This window comes from Pongo abelii, chromosome 14 (assembly GCF_028885655.2).
Source record: "Pongo abelii isolate AG06213 chromosome 14, NHGRI_mPonAbe1-v2.0_pri, whole genome shotgun sequence".
Taxonomy (NCBI): Eukaryota; Metazoa; Chordata; class Mammalia; order Primates; family Hominidae; genus Pongo; species Pongo abelii.
The window spans coordinates 62275062-62291170 of NC_071999.2; the positions used below are offsets into that span (position 1 = coordinate 62275062).

The 16109-nt window shown below is 47.9% G+C and overlaps 2 protein-coding genes across 2 annotated transcripts; both read left to right on the plus strand.

Annotated features, from left to right (window-relative positions):
• The first annotated feature begins 3261 nt into the window (after positions 1–3261).
• On the plus strand, positions 3262–5043 carry LOC129054527 (proline-rich protein 20E-like). The gene is made up of 2 exons (XM_054546123.2): positions 3262–3313; positions 4331–5043. Exons 1-2 carry the CDS (start codon positions 3262–3264, stop codon positions 4942–4944), a joined length of 666 nt encoding a protein of 221 aa, XP_054402098.1. The 3' UTR covers positions 4945–5043.
• A 5598-nt stretch (positions 5044–10641) lies between these two features.
• LOC134759856 (proline-rich protein 20E-like) lies at positions 10642–12504 on the plus strand. Its single transcript, XM_063714820.1, has 2 exons — positions 10642–10693; positions 11711–12504. The coding sequence occupies exons 1-2, from the start codon at positions 10642–10644 to the stop codon at positions 12322–12324; spliced, it is 666 nt and encodes a 221-aa protein (XP_063570890.1). The 3' UTR covers positions 12325–12504.
• The last annotated feature ends 3605 nt before the right edge of the window (positions 12505–16109 follow it).

A 16109-nucleotide genomic window follows, 5' to 3' on the forward strand; every position in this document is an offset into this window, starting at 1 on the left:
CTCCTCAGCTCAGGTGATCCTCCCACATCAGCTTGCTAAGTAGCTCAGACTCCAGGCAGGCTCCAAGATCCCTTGGTAATTTCTCTTGCTTTATTTATTCATTCATTTCTTGATTGATTTTCAAACAGAGTCTCACTCTTTCACCCAGGCTGGAGTGCAGTGAGTGGCTTCAGCTCACCGAGACCTCCATTCCCGGGGTTGAAGCGCGATCCTCATGCCTCAGCCTAATAAAAATAGAAAAATTAGCCAGGCATGGTGGTGGGCCACTATAGTCCCAGCTACTCAGGAGGCTGAGGCAGGAGAATCCTTTGAAGCCAGGAGGCGGAGGTTGCAGGAAGCCAAGATTGCCCCATTGCAGTGATCCGAGGTCATGCTACGGCACTGCAGCCTGAGTGACAAGAGGAAAAGTTTGTCTCAAATTGGAGAAAAAAAAAAGAAAAGAAAAAAAGAAAAAAAAAAGTTACCCAATAAGAAAGATAAAAGGGTTGAATGGAACCTTCATAAAAGAATCTATGGGTGTGGTCAGTGAGCACAGGAAACCCCAATAAGGATGAGAATAGGCAAATAAGCGTGGAGCATCCTGTGGTGCCAGGGAGAAAGGAGCAGCCCAAAACCAAACAAAACCAAAAGCTGCAGTGATGGGAGGTTGACAAAAGGACACAGAAGCCAACTAAAGGAGCTCCCGGTGGCCAAAGGTGGAAACTTTGAGTGACAAAGTAACTCACTAAATAATAAGTAATTGAATATTTAAGTTAAATATTTAACAAAATAATTAGTTCAATTATTAAATCATTCATCCCCTGAAGTATGGGATTATAAACCAAAGTATACAATAGACGTCCATAAGTCCATACTGATATAAATGAATGATTAAATAAATAAACACATGGGGAAGAATAGGCAAATCCTCCACCCAGGAGAACTCCAGATAATTTAGGTAGCTATTCCCCTGCAAGGAGATAAAGTATAACTTCCCTTTTTTAAAGTATAGGCTACAGGTAGTGACTTCCAAACAATACAGTAGAGAAAGAGTTGGGAAAATCACTTGATGGTGGAGAAACCTAATCAACACTGCCCCAGCCAGGTGACCAGGACTAATAGCAGCAGTGACAAGCCCTGCTGATGGTGCCTAGTCTAGACAGGATGGGATGGGAACGGCACTTTCCCTCTGCAATCTTCCTTACAAAAACATATAATTCCAGTCAGATCAGACGAACTTCAGGAGAGGACATCCTAAAATACATCTGACCAGTATTCAAAGTGTCAAGGTCAACAAAAACAAGGCCAGTGTGAGAAACTGTGGCAGCCAAGGGGAACCATGACTCATTGTAATGTGGTACCCTGGATGGGGTCTTGGGACAGAAAAGGTAAGTTACGACAACACATAGCAAAACCTAAACTCAACGAAAAACACAAACCAGAAGAATAATTAGCCGGGCATGGTGGCTTGCCCCTGTGGTCCCAGCTACTCGGGAGGTTGAGCGGGCAGGATCTCTTGAGCTCGGGAGTTCCAAACAAGCCTGGGCACACAGCGAAACCTCATCTCTCCAAAAAATACAGAAATTTTCCCGATGTGGTGGCGCGCACCTGTAGTCCAGCTACTGCGGAGGCTGAGACAGGAGAATCACTTGAACTCATTCTCCTGTCTCAGCCTCCCAAGTAGCCGCAGTGAGCCGAGAACGCGCCACTGCACTCCAGCCTGGGCTACAGAGCGAGGACCCGTCTCTCTAATAAACAAGAAGGCAAACCAACCAACTAACCCACTGTGGGTTCCCCTCCAGTGTCCTGGTGTCTTTCCTGCTGTCTTCCTCCGCCCGTGTGTGCACCCACAGCAATAAAAGACGGTGGTGTGTGCCTCACACGCATCTCCAGCCCCATCGCCGTCTCTCTCTGAGCTCGACTCGTTTTACAAAAGGCCGTTTGACAACCTCACCGGGCAACTCAAAAGCTCCTTCAACCCGATGTGCGCAAGCCAAGCTCCGCGTCTTCCCATTCAGAGCAGGTTCTTGGTCCACCTCCGTCTGAATGAACGGGCGGGCTACCAAGGCCGCAGTCTCTTCTCCAAGGGCTGTCCACACTGCGTCTCGCTTTCTCTTGTAAATTTCTCTCCCACCAGGGAACTTTCTCCTCCTCTACCTCCCTCAGTCTCAGTCTAATAGGACCCTGCGCCCAACCCCGAGGGCTGCAATAGCCTTCTTGCCTCTCCTGACTTATTCTGTGGACCCTGGGTTGGCTCTCCTTCACAGCCAGGCTGGTCGTTTTTGAAATGTGAACCCACTGCAGGACACCGTTCCATGGGTTTCCGCTGCCTTGGAACAAGACCAGCTCCTGCGCGGCCCCTGCCTCCACCTCGCACCACCTCTGGGCTTGGCCCTGGCCTCCCGTCCGTTCCCAGAACGTGCCGGACTCCCTTCCAGTCCGGGCCTCGGCACACTTTCTTCACTCCCCTGCCTCTCCCAACCCGGTTCAGGTCGACTCATTTCAAATTTTATGTATTCCACTTTTCAGCCCAAATATCCCGCCTTTGGATGCTTTCCTTGACCTCGCTCAGATGTAATCTAATCAAATCTTCCCATTAGCCACTTTCAGGGCACCACACCTCCCTTTTGCTGGCACTTAAAGGTCGCTCTGCAGTTTTTTCCTCAATGATTAGATTAATCAATCAACCACTGACTTCTAGAAATGGCGGCATCTCAGCAGGGCCCCATTTGACTGGCAGGGGACTGGCCCAATGCACCTCGCAAGCCCAGCCAGGCCCGCCCCAGCGGGCCCCCCTCTGACGACGCCCTTCCCTTACATGATTGCCTTGCTGCCATATAAGAGGGACCGCGCTCGGCCTCCAGCAGTCGGCTCTCTGCTGGGCTCGCAGCCAGAACCAGCTGCGCGCTCCTGCCTGCCTGCCTGCCTCCCTGCCTGCCTCCCTGCCTGCCTCCCTGCCTGCCTGCCTGCCTGCCTGCCTGCCTGCCTGCCTGCCGGAGGACGACCTCAGAGCTACAGCGGTGAACCTGTGGACACCTCCAGCTCCTCAGGCCTCTCTTCGTCGAAGAGTCTCCTAATTTTCAGATCTCCGGAGCCAGCTGTAGGAAGATCAGGTGTGTGTCTTGGTGTCCCTGAGGGGTGGATAGAGCTTGGATGGGTGCAGGTGGGGACAGAATCCTAATTTCCCTAGAAAGGCCATGTCCACCCCCCTGCCTTGTCACCCCCGTCTTCCTAAATCCGTTCTCTCTCGTTTTTCTCCCCAGCCCCTCCGGCAGATTGCTCATGGAGGAACCAAGGCCTTCCAAGCGGCTTCGCACCATGGCCCCTAATCAAGGTACATCAAACGCCCGACACTCTCTTTTGAATCTCGTTTGTTCCCCAATTCTTCCCCAATTGTTTAAATTCAAACTCAAACAAGCACTCTCTGTTTCACCTTCTCATGGCCTGCCTCAACCTGGGCCGGTTGTTATAAGTCAGCTCCCAGCTTCCACGTCGTCTGGGAAATTCCCTTCCCTCTTTTCAATTGTATCCCATTTCCCAAATCTGAGATTTCTTGTTGTTGTTCTTGTTCTTGTTTTGTTTTGTGTAGTTTTGTTTTACTGTTTCTCTGTAGTGGAGCAAGTCCTCACGCTACATCTTGACCTGTAATAAACCAGTACTTCCACCTTGTTCTTTTCTGGAGGAATTGGAATTTTATGGCTATTGCCACATTGTTCTCCAAACCATTTCCCTTCCTACACTGAGTGTCCTAAATCTTTTAATCTTATCTAGCTTCATAGATGCAAAAAAATAGAGCATCCATTGAAAGGAAATCATTTAAGATCTTGCTTATCTGAAACATCTTCATTCTACCCTCCCAGATTCTTCAGTGAAACTTTGGTTGGCTATGAAATTTTAGGTGGGAAATTCATTTCCCTTGAAATTTTGAAGTCACTTTCTGTTATGTTCTAGATTTGACTGCCGCTTTTGAGATGTCTGATTTTTGGGACGTGGAATCCTGGCCCTTTCCATGTCACCATTCCTTTCTCTTTCTCCCTCTCTCTAGAATCTTTTGGAATCTTCTGTCATCAGCACTCTGAAATTTTATGGTGATCTGTCTCAGTGACAATATACCTCTAATTTTCTTATACTTTATCCTTCTTTCCATCATTTTAGATTTTTGCTTTCTTCTCTGGGAGATCTTCTCCACTTCATTCTCAAATTTCCGTGGAGAGTTTTGTTTCTTCTCTCATAATTTTAGCATCAATGATCCCTATTTCCTCTGAGTATTTATTCCTAAAAGTATCCTATAACTGATTGATGGGTAAAATTCCTTCTATCTCTCTCTGCTCACACTCTGCTTCTCTTTTAGCCTCCGGTGGGCCTCCTAGAGAGCCAGGCTGCTCTGCTGTGGACCCTGAAGACTCCGTGGAAGCAGATGAGCCCGCACACCCAGCCCAACCCGCAAAACCCATTGCTTACGTGACACCCTTCAGATGGCAGCCCCCAGCTCCCACAGAGTCAGCTCGTCCGGCAGAGAGAGGCCGGCGCCGGGGAGGAAGCCGGCCTGCAGGGCGAGGCCGTGGCAGAGGCGGTGGGCCCCGCAGGGACGCTGGCCCGCGACAGGGGGCACAACGCTTGATGGGATCGGACGTGCACATCCAACTGGACCACCATGGAGAGCCAGGCCACCAGGGGGAACCGGAAATCAGGGAGACCGCAGCCTTCTCTCTTTCTGAAACAGGTCATCTGCCTGGAACTGTGCAGGAAGGCCCTGGCCCCGACGTGGCGCCACCTGAGCTGGGGCTTCAGGAGCCGCCCCCCGCTTCTGAGCCTCAGGCTGTCGCCGGGCAGCCCACGTTGACCCTCTATCACTGCGTCGGGTTTAGGGCTCTGGGCGACCCAGCTGTTTTACAAGTCATTGAAACCCCCCACGGCACCTATGTGCAGGGGGTCCCAGTGTTCTTCACCGACATTGCATGCTGACCTCTATTTGCCACCCACGTTGTTCCCAGCCCCCCTTTCTCCCACCTGGACTTTCCCCCCAGCCCCAGTTCTGCTCCACTCCTCCCCTCCAAACCCAACCGGAGCCCTCACCTTGTGTAGTCAGAATGGAGTATCCACACCCTCCTCCCAGGATCCTGACAGTAGTCCGTCTGCTTCCAATGCCCCTCTTGTCTCTGCTTTGCACCTTCTGTCAAAGTTACACATGCACGGAGTCCCTCAATGCTTGTTCAAATAAGCCAGCGGCCCCCCTAATCTTCTTGTGCTCATAGTAAAAGCCAATTAGAGATGCTTGGAATGAAAAACAAAGTTGTTGGAATCCAAAGTTATGTTGATGGTTTGCATCACAGAATAGACAGGACTGAGGAACGAATCAGCAAAAACTAGGTGCTTAGGCAAGAGAGAGACGGACAGTGTGAAAGAACAGTCATCGTGAGGACCGGAGGTCATCTAACATGGAGCTCTCCCGAGAGAGCCAGAACATGTGTATGACAGCAAAATACAAAGAAATCATGGCCAATGGTTTCTCCCAATGGAAGAAATCTATGAATCCTGAGCAGGATACAAGAATAACACCCGTTGAGAGTGTGAAGTATGGTGAAGAGAACATCCCAAAAGCTGCCTGAGAGCTGAGACCTACAAGGAAAGCAGAAGTAGGGTGACCTTAGACTTTGCCTGCCAGCATGGATGACTATGGAAAGCAATGGTGCAATATCCTCAGAGATTCCAGAGGGAAATCACTCTGAATCTAGTGTTCTATGAGCAATCAAAGAAATTGTTGGGGAGAGAAGGAGGCAGGCAGTTTCCGCTCAAGGTCACGGCCACATGAAGGGAGGAATGGCAGCCAGAAAAGGGAGGAAAAGGCAGAATCCTACTCAGACTGGACCCGAAGCCTGAGCTTCCCCTGAACTTAGACTACACAACTTATAACCTGCAAGCGGCTAAACCCCCTTTCTGTACAAGGCGATTGGAATGGAACTGTTATGCACAGTGAAAGTACAAGTCATGTTTTTCAGCCAGGAAAAAGCCAAACCAGACAACTTGGGAGAAGTGGGATGCAGCCACAGTCAGTAACCAGGGAAATTAGGAAACTGTATTATTAAGTCTAGATAAGTATGATTCTGGAAAAAAGATTGATGACCTAGAATTAAAATTCCAGAAGACATTGATATAGGCATGTGGGGCATGGGAAAATTCACAAGGAGCTAGAAGTTGCTAAAGTTCTTCTCTCATGCCTGGAGACGATGTAGTGGCTGAATAGAAGAGCAATGAAACTCTAGACTCTGACACATTTTTAAGTCTCAATGTAGGTACCCGTTGGGAACCACTAAGAGAATTGGAATCAAAGAGATTGAGGAAAAAGGGGATCAAAGAAAATTTGATGAATCAAACAAAAGGTGTTAGGGGGGTTAACAGAAACAAGGAGAGTGCATGACTCACTGAAACCGCTGAATAAGGAATCGGCAATTCCACGGCAGCATCCTTGGCTTCCTCCTGACTTTAAGGGGAATATTTTAAATGTTTCACCATTAACCAAGATGTTTGCTGCAAGTTTCTCATAGATGTTTAAGTTGAGGTAGTTCCCATCTTTTCAGAGTGACAAAAGGTGTATTACGAATTTTTGTATTTTGTGTTCTATTCAGTAGGCTTTTATTAGCTGATTTTCACTCGTTTGTAAATGTCCAAATAAAATAAAAATAACTTTTTACATCAAAGATTGTTTTCTTGTGCATTCAATCCTTTTAAATAAACCTTTCTCTTAAGACTTGCTTTATACTACAGTTCTTTTACTAAAATTTCACCAATCACAAATATAAAATGTGTTTACTAAAAGCAGAAAAAAAGGTAGAAAGATAGTGTCTACGGTCTCTGTTCTCCATTCATATTGCATCTCTCCCCATAATCACATAAGTTTACACCAACAAACACATACAAGAAGAGCATCGTTTGTGGCTCGAGTTTAAAAACACCTGGCATGCCATGTGCCAGGGGTCATGCTGAAGTGACTATAGGGTCCAGGCGGGTAACGCGGGTGTGGTCAGGACCAGCGCCTCTGTGGAGCACGTGCGTCTCCAAAGTAGGAACAGGTGACTTTGTGTTGAAGCGTGGCATGGATCACAATGAGCACTGTGCAGCGGGAGCTGCTTCTTGGCTTGCCTTTGGGGTCTGTCATCCTTAAGCCAGAAAGCACCCTCACAGTCATCCTACACACATGTGCCACTATCTTCTTGCTGTATATCTGTCTGAAAGATGCACAGGTTTTACACTATGCAGGTGACGGTCCGCTGATACGCCGCTTCCAGGATATTTCTACCACCGAAGTGCTTCATTAAACATCTGTACGTGGAGTAAGACAGGGTCTCATTCAGTCACCCAGGCTGGAGTGCAGTGGTGCAATCACAGCTGAGTGCAGCCTGAACCTCCTCAGCTCAGGTGATCCTCCCACATCAGCTTGCTAAGTAGCTCAGACTCCAGGCAGGCTCCAAGATCCCTTGGTAATTTCTCTTGCTTTATTTATTCATTCATTTCTTGATTGATTTTCAAACAGAGTCTCACTCTTTCACCCAGGCTGGAGTGCAGTGAGTGGCTTCAGCTCACCGAGACCTCCATTCCCGGGGTTGAAGCGATCCTCATGCCTCAGCCTAATAAAAATAGAAAAATTAGCCAGGCATGGTGGTGGGCCACTATAGTCCCAGCTACTCAGGAGGCTGAGGCAGGAGAATCCTTTGAAGCCAGGAGGCGGAGGTTGCAGGAAGCCAAGATTGCCCCATTGCAGTGATCCGAGGTCATGCTACGGCACTGCAGCCTGAGTGACAAGAGGAAAAGTTTGTCTCAAATTGGAGAAAAAAAAAAGAAAAGAAAAAAAGAAAAAAAAAAGTTACCCAATAAGAAAGATAAAAGGGTTGAATGGAACCTTCATAAAAGAATCTATGGGTGTGGTCAGTGAGCACAGGAAACCCCAATAAGGATGAGAATAGGCAAATAAGCGTGGAGCATCCTGTGGTGCCAGGGAGAAAGGAGCAGCCCAAAACCAAACAAAACCAAAAGCTGCAGTGATGGGAGGTTGACAAAAGGACACAGAAGCCAACTAAAGGAGCTCCCGGTGGCCAAAGGTGGAAACTTTGAGTGACAAAGTAACTCACTAAATAATAAGTAATTGAATATTTAAGTTAAATATTTAACAAAATAATTAGTTCAATTATTAAATCATTCATCCCCTGAAGTATGGGATTATAAACCAAAGTATACAATAGACGTCCATAAGTCCATACTGATATAAATGAATGATTAAATAAATAAACACATGGGGAAGAATAGGCAAATCCTCCACCCAGGAGAACTCCAGATAATTTAGGTAGCTATTCCCCTGCAAGGAGATAAAGTATAACTTCCCTTTTTTAAAGTATAGGCTACAGGTAGTGACTTCCAAACAATACAGTAGAGAAAGAGTTGGGAAAATCACTTGATGGTGGAGAAACCTAATCAACACTGCCCCAGCCAGGTGACCAGGACTAATAGCAGCAGTGACAAGCCCTGCTGATGGTGCCTAGTCTAGACAGGATGGGATGGGAACGGCACTTTCCCTCTGCAATCTTCCTTACAAAAACATATAATTCCAGTCAGATCAGACGAACTTCAGGAGAGGACATCCTAAAATACATCTGACCAGTATTCAAAGCGTCAAGGTCAACAAAAACAAGGCCAGTGTGAGAAACTGTGGCAGCCAAGGGGAACCATGACTCATTGTAACGTGGTACCCTGGATGGGGTCTTGGGACAGAAAAGGTAAGTTACGACAACACATAGCAAAACCTAAACTCAACGAAAAACACAAACCAGAAGAATAATTAGCCGGGCATGGTGGCTTGCCCCTGTGGTCCCAGCTACTCGGGAGGTTGAGCGGGCAGGATCTCTTGAGCTCGGGAGTTCCAAACAAGCCTGGGCACACAGCGAAACCTCATCTCTCCAAAAAATACAGAAATTTTCCCGATGTGGTGGCGCGCACCTGTAGTCCAGCTACTGCGGAGGCTGAGACAGGAGAATCACTTGAACTCATTCTCCTGTCTCAGCCTCCCAAGTAGCCGCAGTGAGCCGAGAACGCGCCACTGCACTCCAGCCTGGGCTACAGAGCGAGGACCCGTCTCTCTAATAAACAAGAAGGCAAACCAACCAACTAACCCACTGTGGGTTCCCCTCCAGTGTCCTGGTGTCTTTCCTGCTGTCTTCCTCCGCCCGTGTGTGCACCCACAGCAATAAAAGACGGTGGTGTGTGCCTCACACGCATCTCCAGCCCCATCGCCGTCTCTCTCTGAGCTCGACTCGTTTTACAAAAGGCCGTTTGACAACCTCACCGGGCAACTCAAAAGCTCCTTCAACCCGATGTGCGCAAGCCAAGCTCCGCGTCTTCCCATTCAGAGCAGGTTCTTGGTCCACCTCCGTCTGAATGAACGGGCGGGCTACCAAGGCCGCAGTCTCTTCTCCAAGGGCTGTCCACACTGCGTCTCGCTTTCTCTTGTAAATTTCTCTCCCACCAGGGAACTTTCTCCTCCTCTACCTCCCTCAGTCTCAGTCTAATAGGACCCTGCGCCCAACCCCGAGGGCTGCAATAGCCTTCTTGCCTCTCCTGACTTATTCTGTGGACCCTGGGCTGGCTCTCCTTCACAGCCAGGCTGGTCGTTTTTGAAATGTGAACCCACTGCAGGACACCGTTCCATGGGTTTCCGCTGCCTTGGAACAAGACCAGCTCCTGCGCGGCCCCTGCCTCCACCTCGCACCACCTCTGGGCTTGGCCCTGGCCTCCCGTCCGTTCCCAGAACGTGCCGGACTCCCTTCCAGTCCGGGCCTCGGCACACTTTCTTCACTCCCCTGCCTCTCCCAACCCGGTTCAGGTCGACTCATTTCAAATTTTATGTATTCCACTTTTCAGCCCAAATATCCCGCCTTTGGATGCTTTCCTTGACCTCGCTCAGATGTAATCTAATCAAATCTTCCCATTAGCCACTTTCAGGGCACCACACCTCCCTTTTGCTGGCACTTAAAGGTCGCTCTGCAGTTTTTTCCTCAATGATTAGATTAATCAATCAACCACTGACTTCTAGAAATGGCGGCATCTCAGCAGGGCCCCATTTGACTGGCAGGGGACTGGCCCAATGCACCTCGCAAGCCCAGCCAGGCCCGCCCCAGCGGGCCCCCCTCTGACGACGCCCTTCCCTTACATGATTGCCTTGCTGCCATATAAGAGGGACCGCGCTCGGCCTCCAGCAGTCGGCTCTCTGCTGGGCTCGCAGCCAGAACCAGCTGCGCGCTCCTGCCTGCCTGCCTGCCTCCCTGCCTGCCTCCCTGCCTGCCTCCCTGCCTGCCTGCCTGCCTGCCTGCCTGCCTGCCTGCCTGCCAGAGGACGACCTCAGAGCTACAGCGGTGAACCTGTGGACACCTCCAGCTCCTCAGGCCTCTCTTCGTCGAAGAGTCTCCTAATTTTCAGATCTCCGGAGCCAGCTGTAGGAAGATCAGGTGTGTGTCTTGGTGTCCCTGAGGGGTGGATAGAGCTTGGATGGGTGCAGGTGGGGACAGAATCCTAATTTCCCTAGAAAGGCCATGTCCACCCCCCTGCCTTGTCACCCCCGTCTTCCTAAATCCGTTCTCTCTCGTTTTTCTCCCCAGCCCCTCCGGCAGATTGCTCATGGAGGAACCAAGGCCTTCCAAGCGGCTTCGCACCATGGCCCCTAATCAAGGTACATCAAACGCCCGACACTCTCTTTTGAATCTCGTTTGTTCCCCAATTCTTCCCCAATTGTTTAAATTCAAACTCAAACAAGCACTCTCTGTTTCACCTTCTCATGGCCTGCCTCAACCTGGGCCGGTTGTTATAAGTCAGCTCCCAGCTTCCACGTCGTCTGGGAAATTCCCTTCCCTCTTTTCAATTGTATCCCATTTCCCAAATCTGAGATTTCTTGTTGTTGTTCTTGTTCTTGTTTTGTTTTGTGTAGTTTTGTTTTACTGTTTCTCTGTAGTGGAGCAAGTCCTCACGCTACATCTTGACCTGTAATAAACCAGTACTTCCACCTTGTTCTTTTCTGGAGGAATTGGAATTTTATGGCTATTGCCACATTGTTCTCCAAACCATTTCCCTTCCTACACTGAGTGTCCTAAATCTTTTAATCTTATCTAGCTTCATAGATGCAAAAAAATAGAGCATCCATTGAAAGGAAATCATTTAAGATCTTGCTTATCTGAAACATCTTCATTCTACCCTCCCAGATTCTTCAGTGAAACTTTGGTTGGCTATGAAATTTTAGGTGGGAAATTCATTTCCCTTGAAATTTTGAAGTCACTTTCTGTTATGTTCTAGATTTGACTGCCGCTTTTGAGATGTCTGATTTTTGGGACGTGGAATCCTGGCCCTTTCCATGTCACCATTCCTTTCTCTTTCTCCCTCTCTCTAGAATCTTTTGGAATCTTCTGTCATCAGCACTCTGAAATTTTATGGTGATCTGTCTCAGTGACAATATACCTCTAATTTTCTTATACTTTATCCTTCTTTCCATCATTTTAGATTTTTGCTTTCTTCTCTGGGAGATCTTCTCCACTTCATTCTCAAATTTCCGTGGAGAGTTTTGTTTCTTCTCTCATAATTTTAGCATCAATGATCCCTATTTCCTCTGAGTATTTATTCCTAAAAGTATCCTATAACTGATTGATGGGTAAAATTCCTTCTATCTCTCTCTGCTCACACTCTGCTTCTCTTTTAGCCTCCGGTGGGCCTCCTAGAGAGCCAGGCTGCTCTGTTGTGGACCCTGAAGACTCCGTGGAAGCAGATGAGCCCGCACACCCAGCCCAACCCGCAAAACCCATTGCTTACGTGACACCCTTCAGATGGCAGCCCCCAGCTCCCACAGAGTCAGCTCGTCCGGCAGAGAGAGGCCGGCGCCGGGGAGGAAGCCGGCCTGCAGGGCGAGGCCGTGGCAGAGGCGGTGGGCCCCGCAGGGACGCTGGCCCGCGACGGGGGGCACAACGCTTGATGGGATCGGACGTGCACATCCAACTGGACCACCATGGAGAGCCAGGCCACCAGGGGGAACCGGAAATCAGGGAGACCGCAGCCTTCTCTCTTTCTGAAACAGGTCATCTGCCTGGAACTGTGCAGGAAGGCCCTGGCCCCGACGTGGCGCCACCTGAGCTGGGGCTTCAGGAGCCGCCCCCCGCTTCTGAGCCTCAGGCTGTCGCCGGGCAGCCCACGTTGACCCTCTATCACTGCGTCGGGTTTAGGGCTCTGGGCGACCCAGCTGTTTTACAAGTCATTGAAACCCCCCACGGCACCTATGTGCAGGGGGTCCCAGTGTTCTTCACCGACATTGCATGCTGACCTCTATTTGCCACCCACGTTGTTCCCAGCCCCCCTTTCTCCCACCTGGACTTTCCCCCCAGCCCCAGTTCTGCTCCACTCCTCCCCTCCAAACCCAACCGGAGCCCTCACCTTGTGTAGTCAGAATGGAGTATCCACACCCTCCTCCCAGGATCCTGACAGTAGTCCGTCTGCTTCCAATGCCCCTCTTGTCTCTGCTTTGCACCTTCTGTCAAAGTTACACATGCACGGAGTCCCTCAATGCTTGTTCAAATAAGCCAGCGGCCCCCCTAATCTTCTTGTGCTCATAGTAAAAGCCAATTAGAGATACTTGGAATGAAAAACAACGTTGTTGGAATCCAAAGTTATGTTGATGGTTTGCATCACAGAATAGACAGGACTGAGGAACGAATCAGCAAAAACTAGGTGCTTAGGCAAGAGAGAGACGGACAGTGTGAAAGAACAGTCATCCTGAGGACCAGAGGTCATCTAACATGGAGCTCTCCCGAGAGAGCCAGAACATGTGTATGACAGCAAAATACAAAGAAATCATGGCCAATGGTTTCTCCCAATGGAAGAAATCTATGAATCCTGAGCAGGATATAAGAATAACACCCGTTGAGAGTGTGAAGTATGGTGAAGAGAACATCCCAAAAGCTGCCTGAGAGCTGAGACCTACAAGGAAAGCAGAAGTAGGGTGACCTTAGACTTTGCCTGCCAGCATGGATGACTATGGAAAGCAATGGTGCAATATCCTCCGAGCTTCCAGAGGGAAATCACTCTGAATCTAGTGTTCTATGAGCAATCAAAAAATTGTTGGGGAGAGAAGGAGGCAGGCAGTTTCCGCTCAAGGTCACGGCCACATGAAGGGAGGAATGGCAGCCAGAAAAGGGAGGAAAAGGCAGAATCCTACTCAGACTGGACCCGAAGCCTGAGCTTCCCCTGAACTTAGACTACACAACTTATAACCTGCAAGCGGCTAAACCCCCTTTCTGTACAAGGCGATTGGAATGGAACTGTTATGCACAGTGAAAGTACAAGTCATGTTTTTCAGCCAGGAAAAAGCCAAACCAGACAACTTGGGAGAAGTGGGTTGCAGCCACAGTCAGTAACCAGGGAAATTAGGAAACTGTATTATTAAGTCTAGATAAGTATGATTCTGGAAAAAAGATTGATGACCTAGAATTAAAATTCCAGAAGACATTGATATAGGCATGTGGGGCATGGGAAAATTCACAAGGAGCTAGAAGTTGCTAAAGTTCTTCTCTCATGCCTGGAGACGATATAGTGGCTGAGTAGAAGAGCAATGAAACTCTAGACTCTGACACATTTTTAAGTCTCAATGTAGGTACCCGTTGGGAACCACTAAGAGAATTGGAATCAAAGAGATTGAGGAAAAAGGGGATCAAAGAAAATTTGATGAATCAAACAAAAGGTGTTAGGGGGGTTAACAGAAACAAGGAGAGTGCATGACTCACTGAAACCGCTGAATAAGGAATCGGCAATTCCACGGCAGCATCCTTGGCTTCCTCCTGACTTTAAGGGGAATATTTTAAATGTTTCACCATTAACCAAGATGTTTGCTGCAAGTTTCTCATAGATGTTTAAGTTGAGGTAGTTCCCATCTTTTCAGAGTGACAAAAGGTGTATTACGAATTTTTGTATTTTGTGTTCTATTCAGTAGGCTTTTATTAGCTGATTTTCACTCGTTTGTAAATGTCCAAATAAAATAAAGATAACTTTTTACATCAAAGATTGTTTTCTTGTGCATTCAATCCTTTTAAATAAACCTTTCTCTTAAGACTTGCTTTATACTACAGTTCTTTTACTAAAATTTCACCAATCACAAATATAAAATGTGTTTACTAAAAGCAGAAAAAAAGGTAGAAAAATAGTGTCTACGGTCTCTGTTCTCCATTCATATTGCATCTCTCCCCATAATCACATAAGTTTACACCAACAAACACATACAAGAAGAGCATCGTTTGTGGCTCGAGTTTAAAAACACCTGGCATGCCATGTGCCAGGGGTCATGCTGAAGTGACTATAGGGTCCAGGCGGGTAACGCGGGTGTGGTCAGGACCAGCGCCTCTGTGGAGCACGTGCGTCTCCAAAGTAGGAACAGGTGACTTTGTGTTGAAGCGTGGCATGGATCACAATGAGCACTGTGCAGCGGGAGCTGCTTCTTGGCTTGCCTTTGGGGTCTGTCATCCTTAAGCCAGAAAGCACCCTCACAGTCATCCTACACACATGTGCCACTATCTTCTTGCTGTATATCTGTCTGAAAGATGCACAGGTTTTACACTATGCAGGTGACGGTCCGCTGATACGCCGCTTCCAGGATATTTCTACCACCGAAGTGCTTCATTAAACATCTGTACGTGGAGTAAGACAGGGTCTCATTCAGTCACCCAGGCTGGAGTGCAGTGGTGCAATCACAGCTGAGTGCAGCCTGAACCTCCTCAGCTCAGGTGATCCTCCCACATCAGCTTGCTAAGTAGCTCAGACTCCAGGCAGGCTCCAAGATCCCTTGGTAATTTCTCTTGCTTTATTTATTCATTCATTTCTTGATTGATTTTCAAACAGAGTCTCACTCTTTCACCCAGGCTGGAGTGCAGTGAGTGGCTTCAGCTCACCGAGACCTCCATTCCCGGGGTTGAAGCGATCCTCATGCCTCAGCCTAATAAAAATAGAAAAATTAGCCAGGCATGGTGGTGGGCCACTATAGTCCCAGCTACTCAGGAGGCTGAGGCAGGAGAATCCTTTGAAGCCAGGAGGCGGAGGTTGCAGGAAGCCAAGATTGCCCCATTGCAGTGATCCGAGGTCATGCTATGGCACTGCAGCCTGAGTGACAAGAGGAAAAGTTTGTCTCAAATTGGAAAAAAAAAAAAGAAAAGAAAAAAAGAAAAAAAAAAGTTACCCAATAAGAAAGATAAAAGGGTTGAATGGAACCTTCATAAAAGAATCTATGGGTGTGGTCAGTGAGCACAGGAAACCCCAATAAGGATGAGAATAGGCAAATAAGCGTGGAGCATCCTGTGGTGCCAGGGAGAAAGGAGCAGCCCAAAACCAAACAAAACCAAAAGCTGCAGTGATGGGAGGTTGACAAAAGGACACAGAAGCCAACTAAAGGAGCTCCCGGTGGCCAAAGGTGGAAACTTTGAGTGACAAAGTAACTCACTAAATAATAAGTAATTGAATATTTAAGTTAAATATTTAACAAAATAATTAGTTCAATTATTAAATCATTCATCCCCTGAAGTATGGGATTATAAACCAAAGTATACAATAGACGTCCATAAGTCCATACTGATATAAATGAATGATTAAATAAATAAACACATGGGGAAGAATAGGCAAATCCTCCACCCAGGAGAACTCCAGATAATTTAGGTAGCTATTCCCCTGCAAGGAGATAAAGTATAACTTCCCTTTTTTAAAGTATAGGCTACAGGTAGTGACTTCCAAACAATACAGTAGAGAAAGAGTTGGGAAAATCACTTGATGGTGGAGAAACCTAATCAACACTGCCCCAGCCAGGTGACCAGGACTAATAGCAGCAGTGACAAGCCCTGCTGATGGTGCCTAGTCTAGACAGGATGGGATGGGAACGGCACTTTCCCTCTGCAATCTTCCTTACAAAAACATATAATTCCAGTCAGATCAGACGAACTTCAGGAGAGGACATCCTAAAATACATCTGACCAGTATTCAAAGTGTCAAGGTCAACAAAAACAAGGCCAGTGTGAGAAACTGTGGCAGCCAAGGGGAACCATGACTCATTGTAATGTGGTACCCTGGATGGG

Excerpts from the sequence above, each read along its gene's own strand:
- LOC129054527 (XM_054546123.2), top strand. The coding sequence starts at position 3,262 with ATGGAGGAACCAAGGCCTTCCAAGCGGCTTCGCACCATGGCCCCTAAT. Across the intron at positions 3,314-4,330 it reads CACCATGGCCCCTAATCAAG|CCTCCGGTGGGCCTCCTAGA; the intron begins GTACATCAAACG and ends CTTCTCTTTTAG.
- LOC134759856 (XM_063714820.1), top strand. The coding sequence starts at position 10,642 with ATGGAGGAACCAAGGCCTTCCAAGCGGCTTCGCACCATGGCCCCTAAT. Across the intron at positions 10,694-11,710 it reads CACCATGGCCCCTAATCAAG|CCTCCGGTGGGCCTCCTAGA; the intron begins GTACATCAAACG and ends CTTCTCTTTTAG.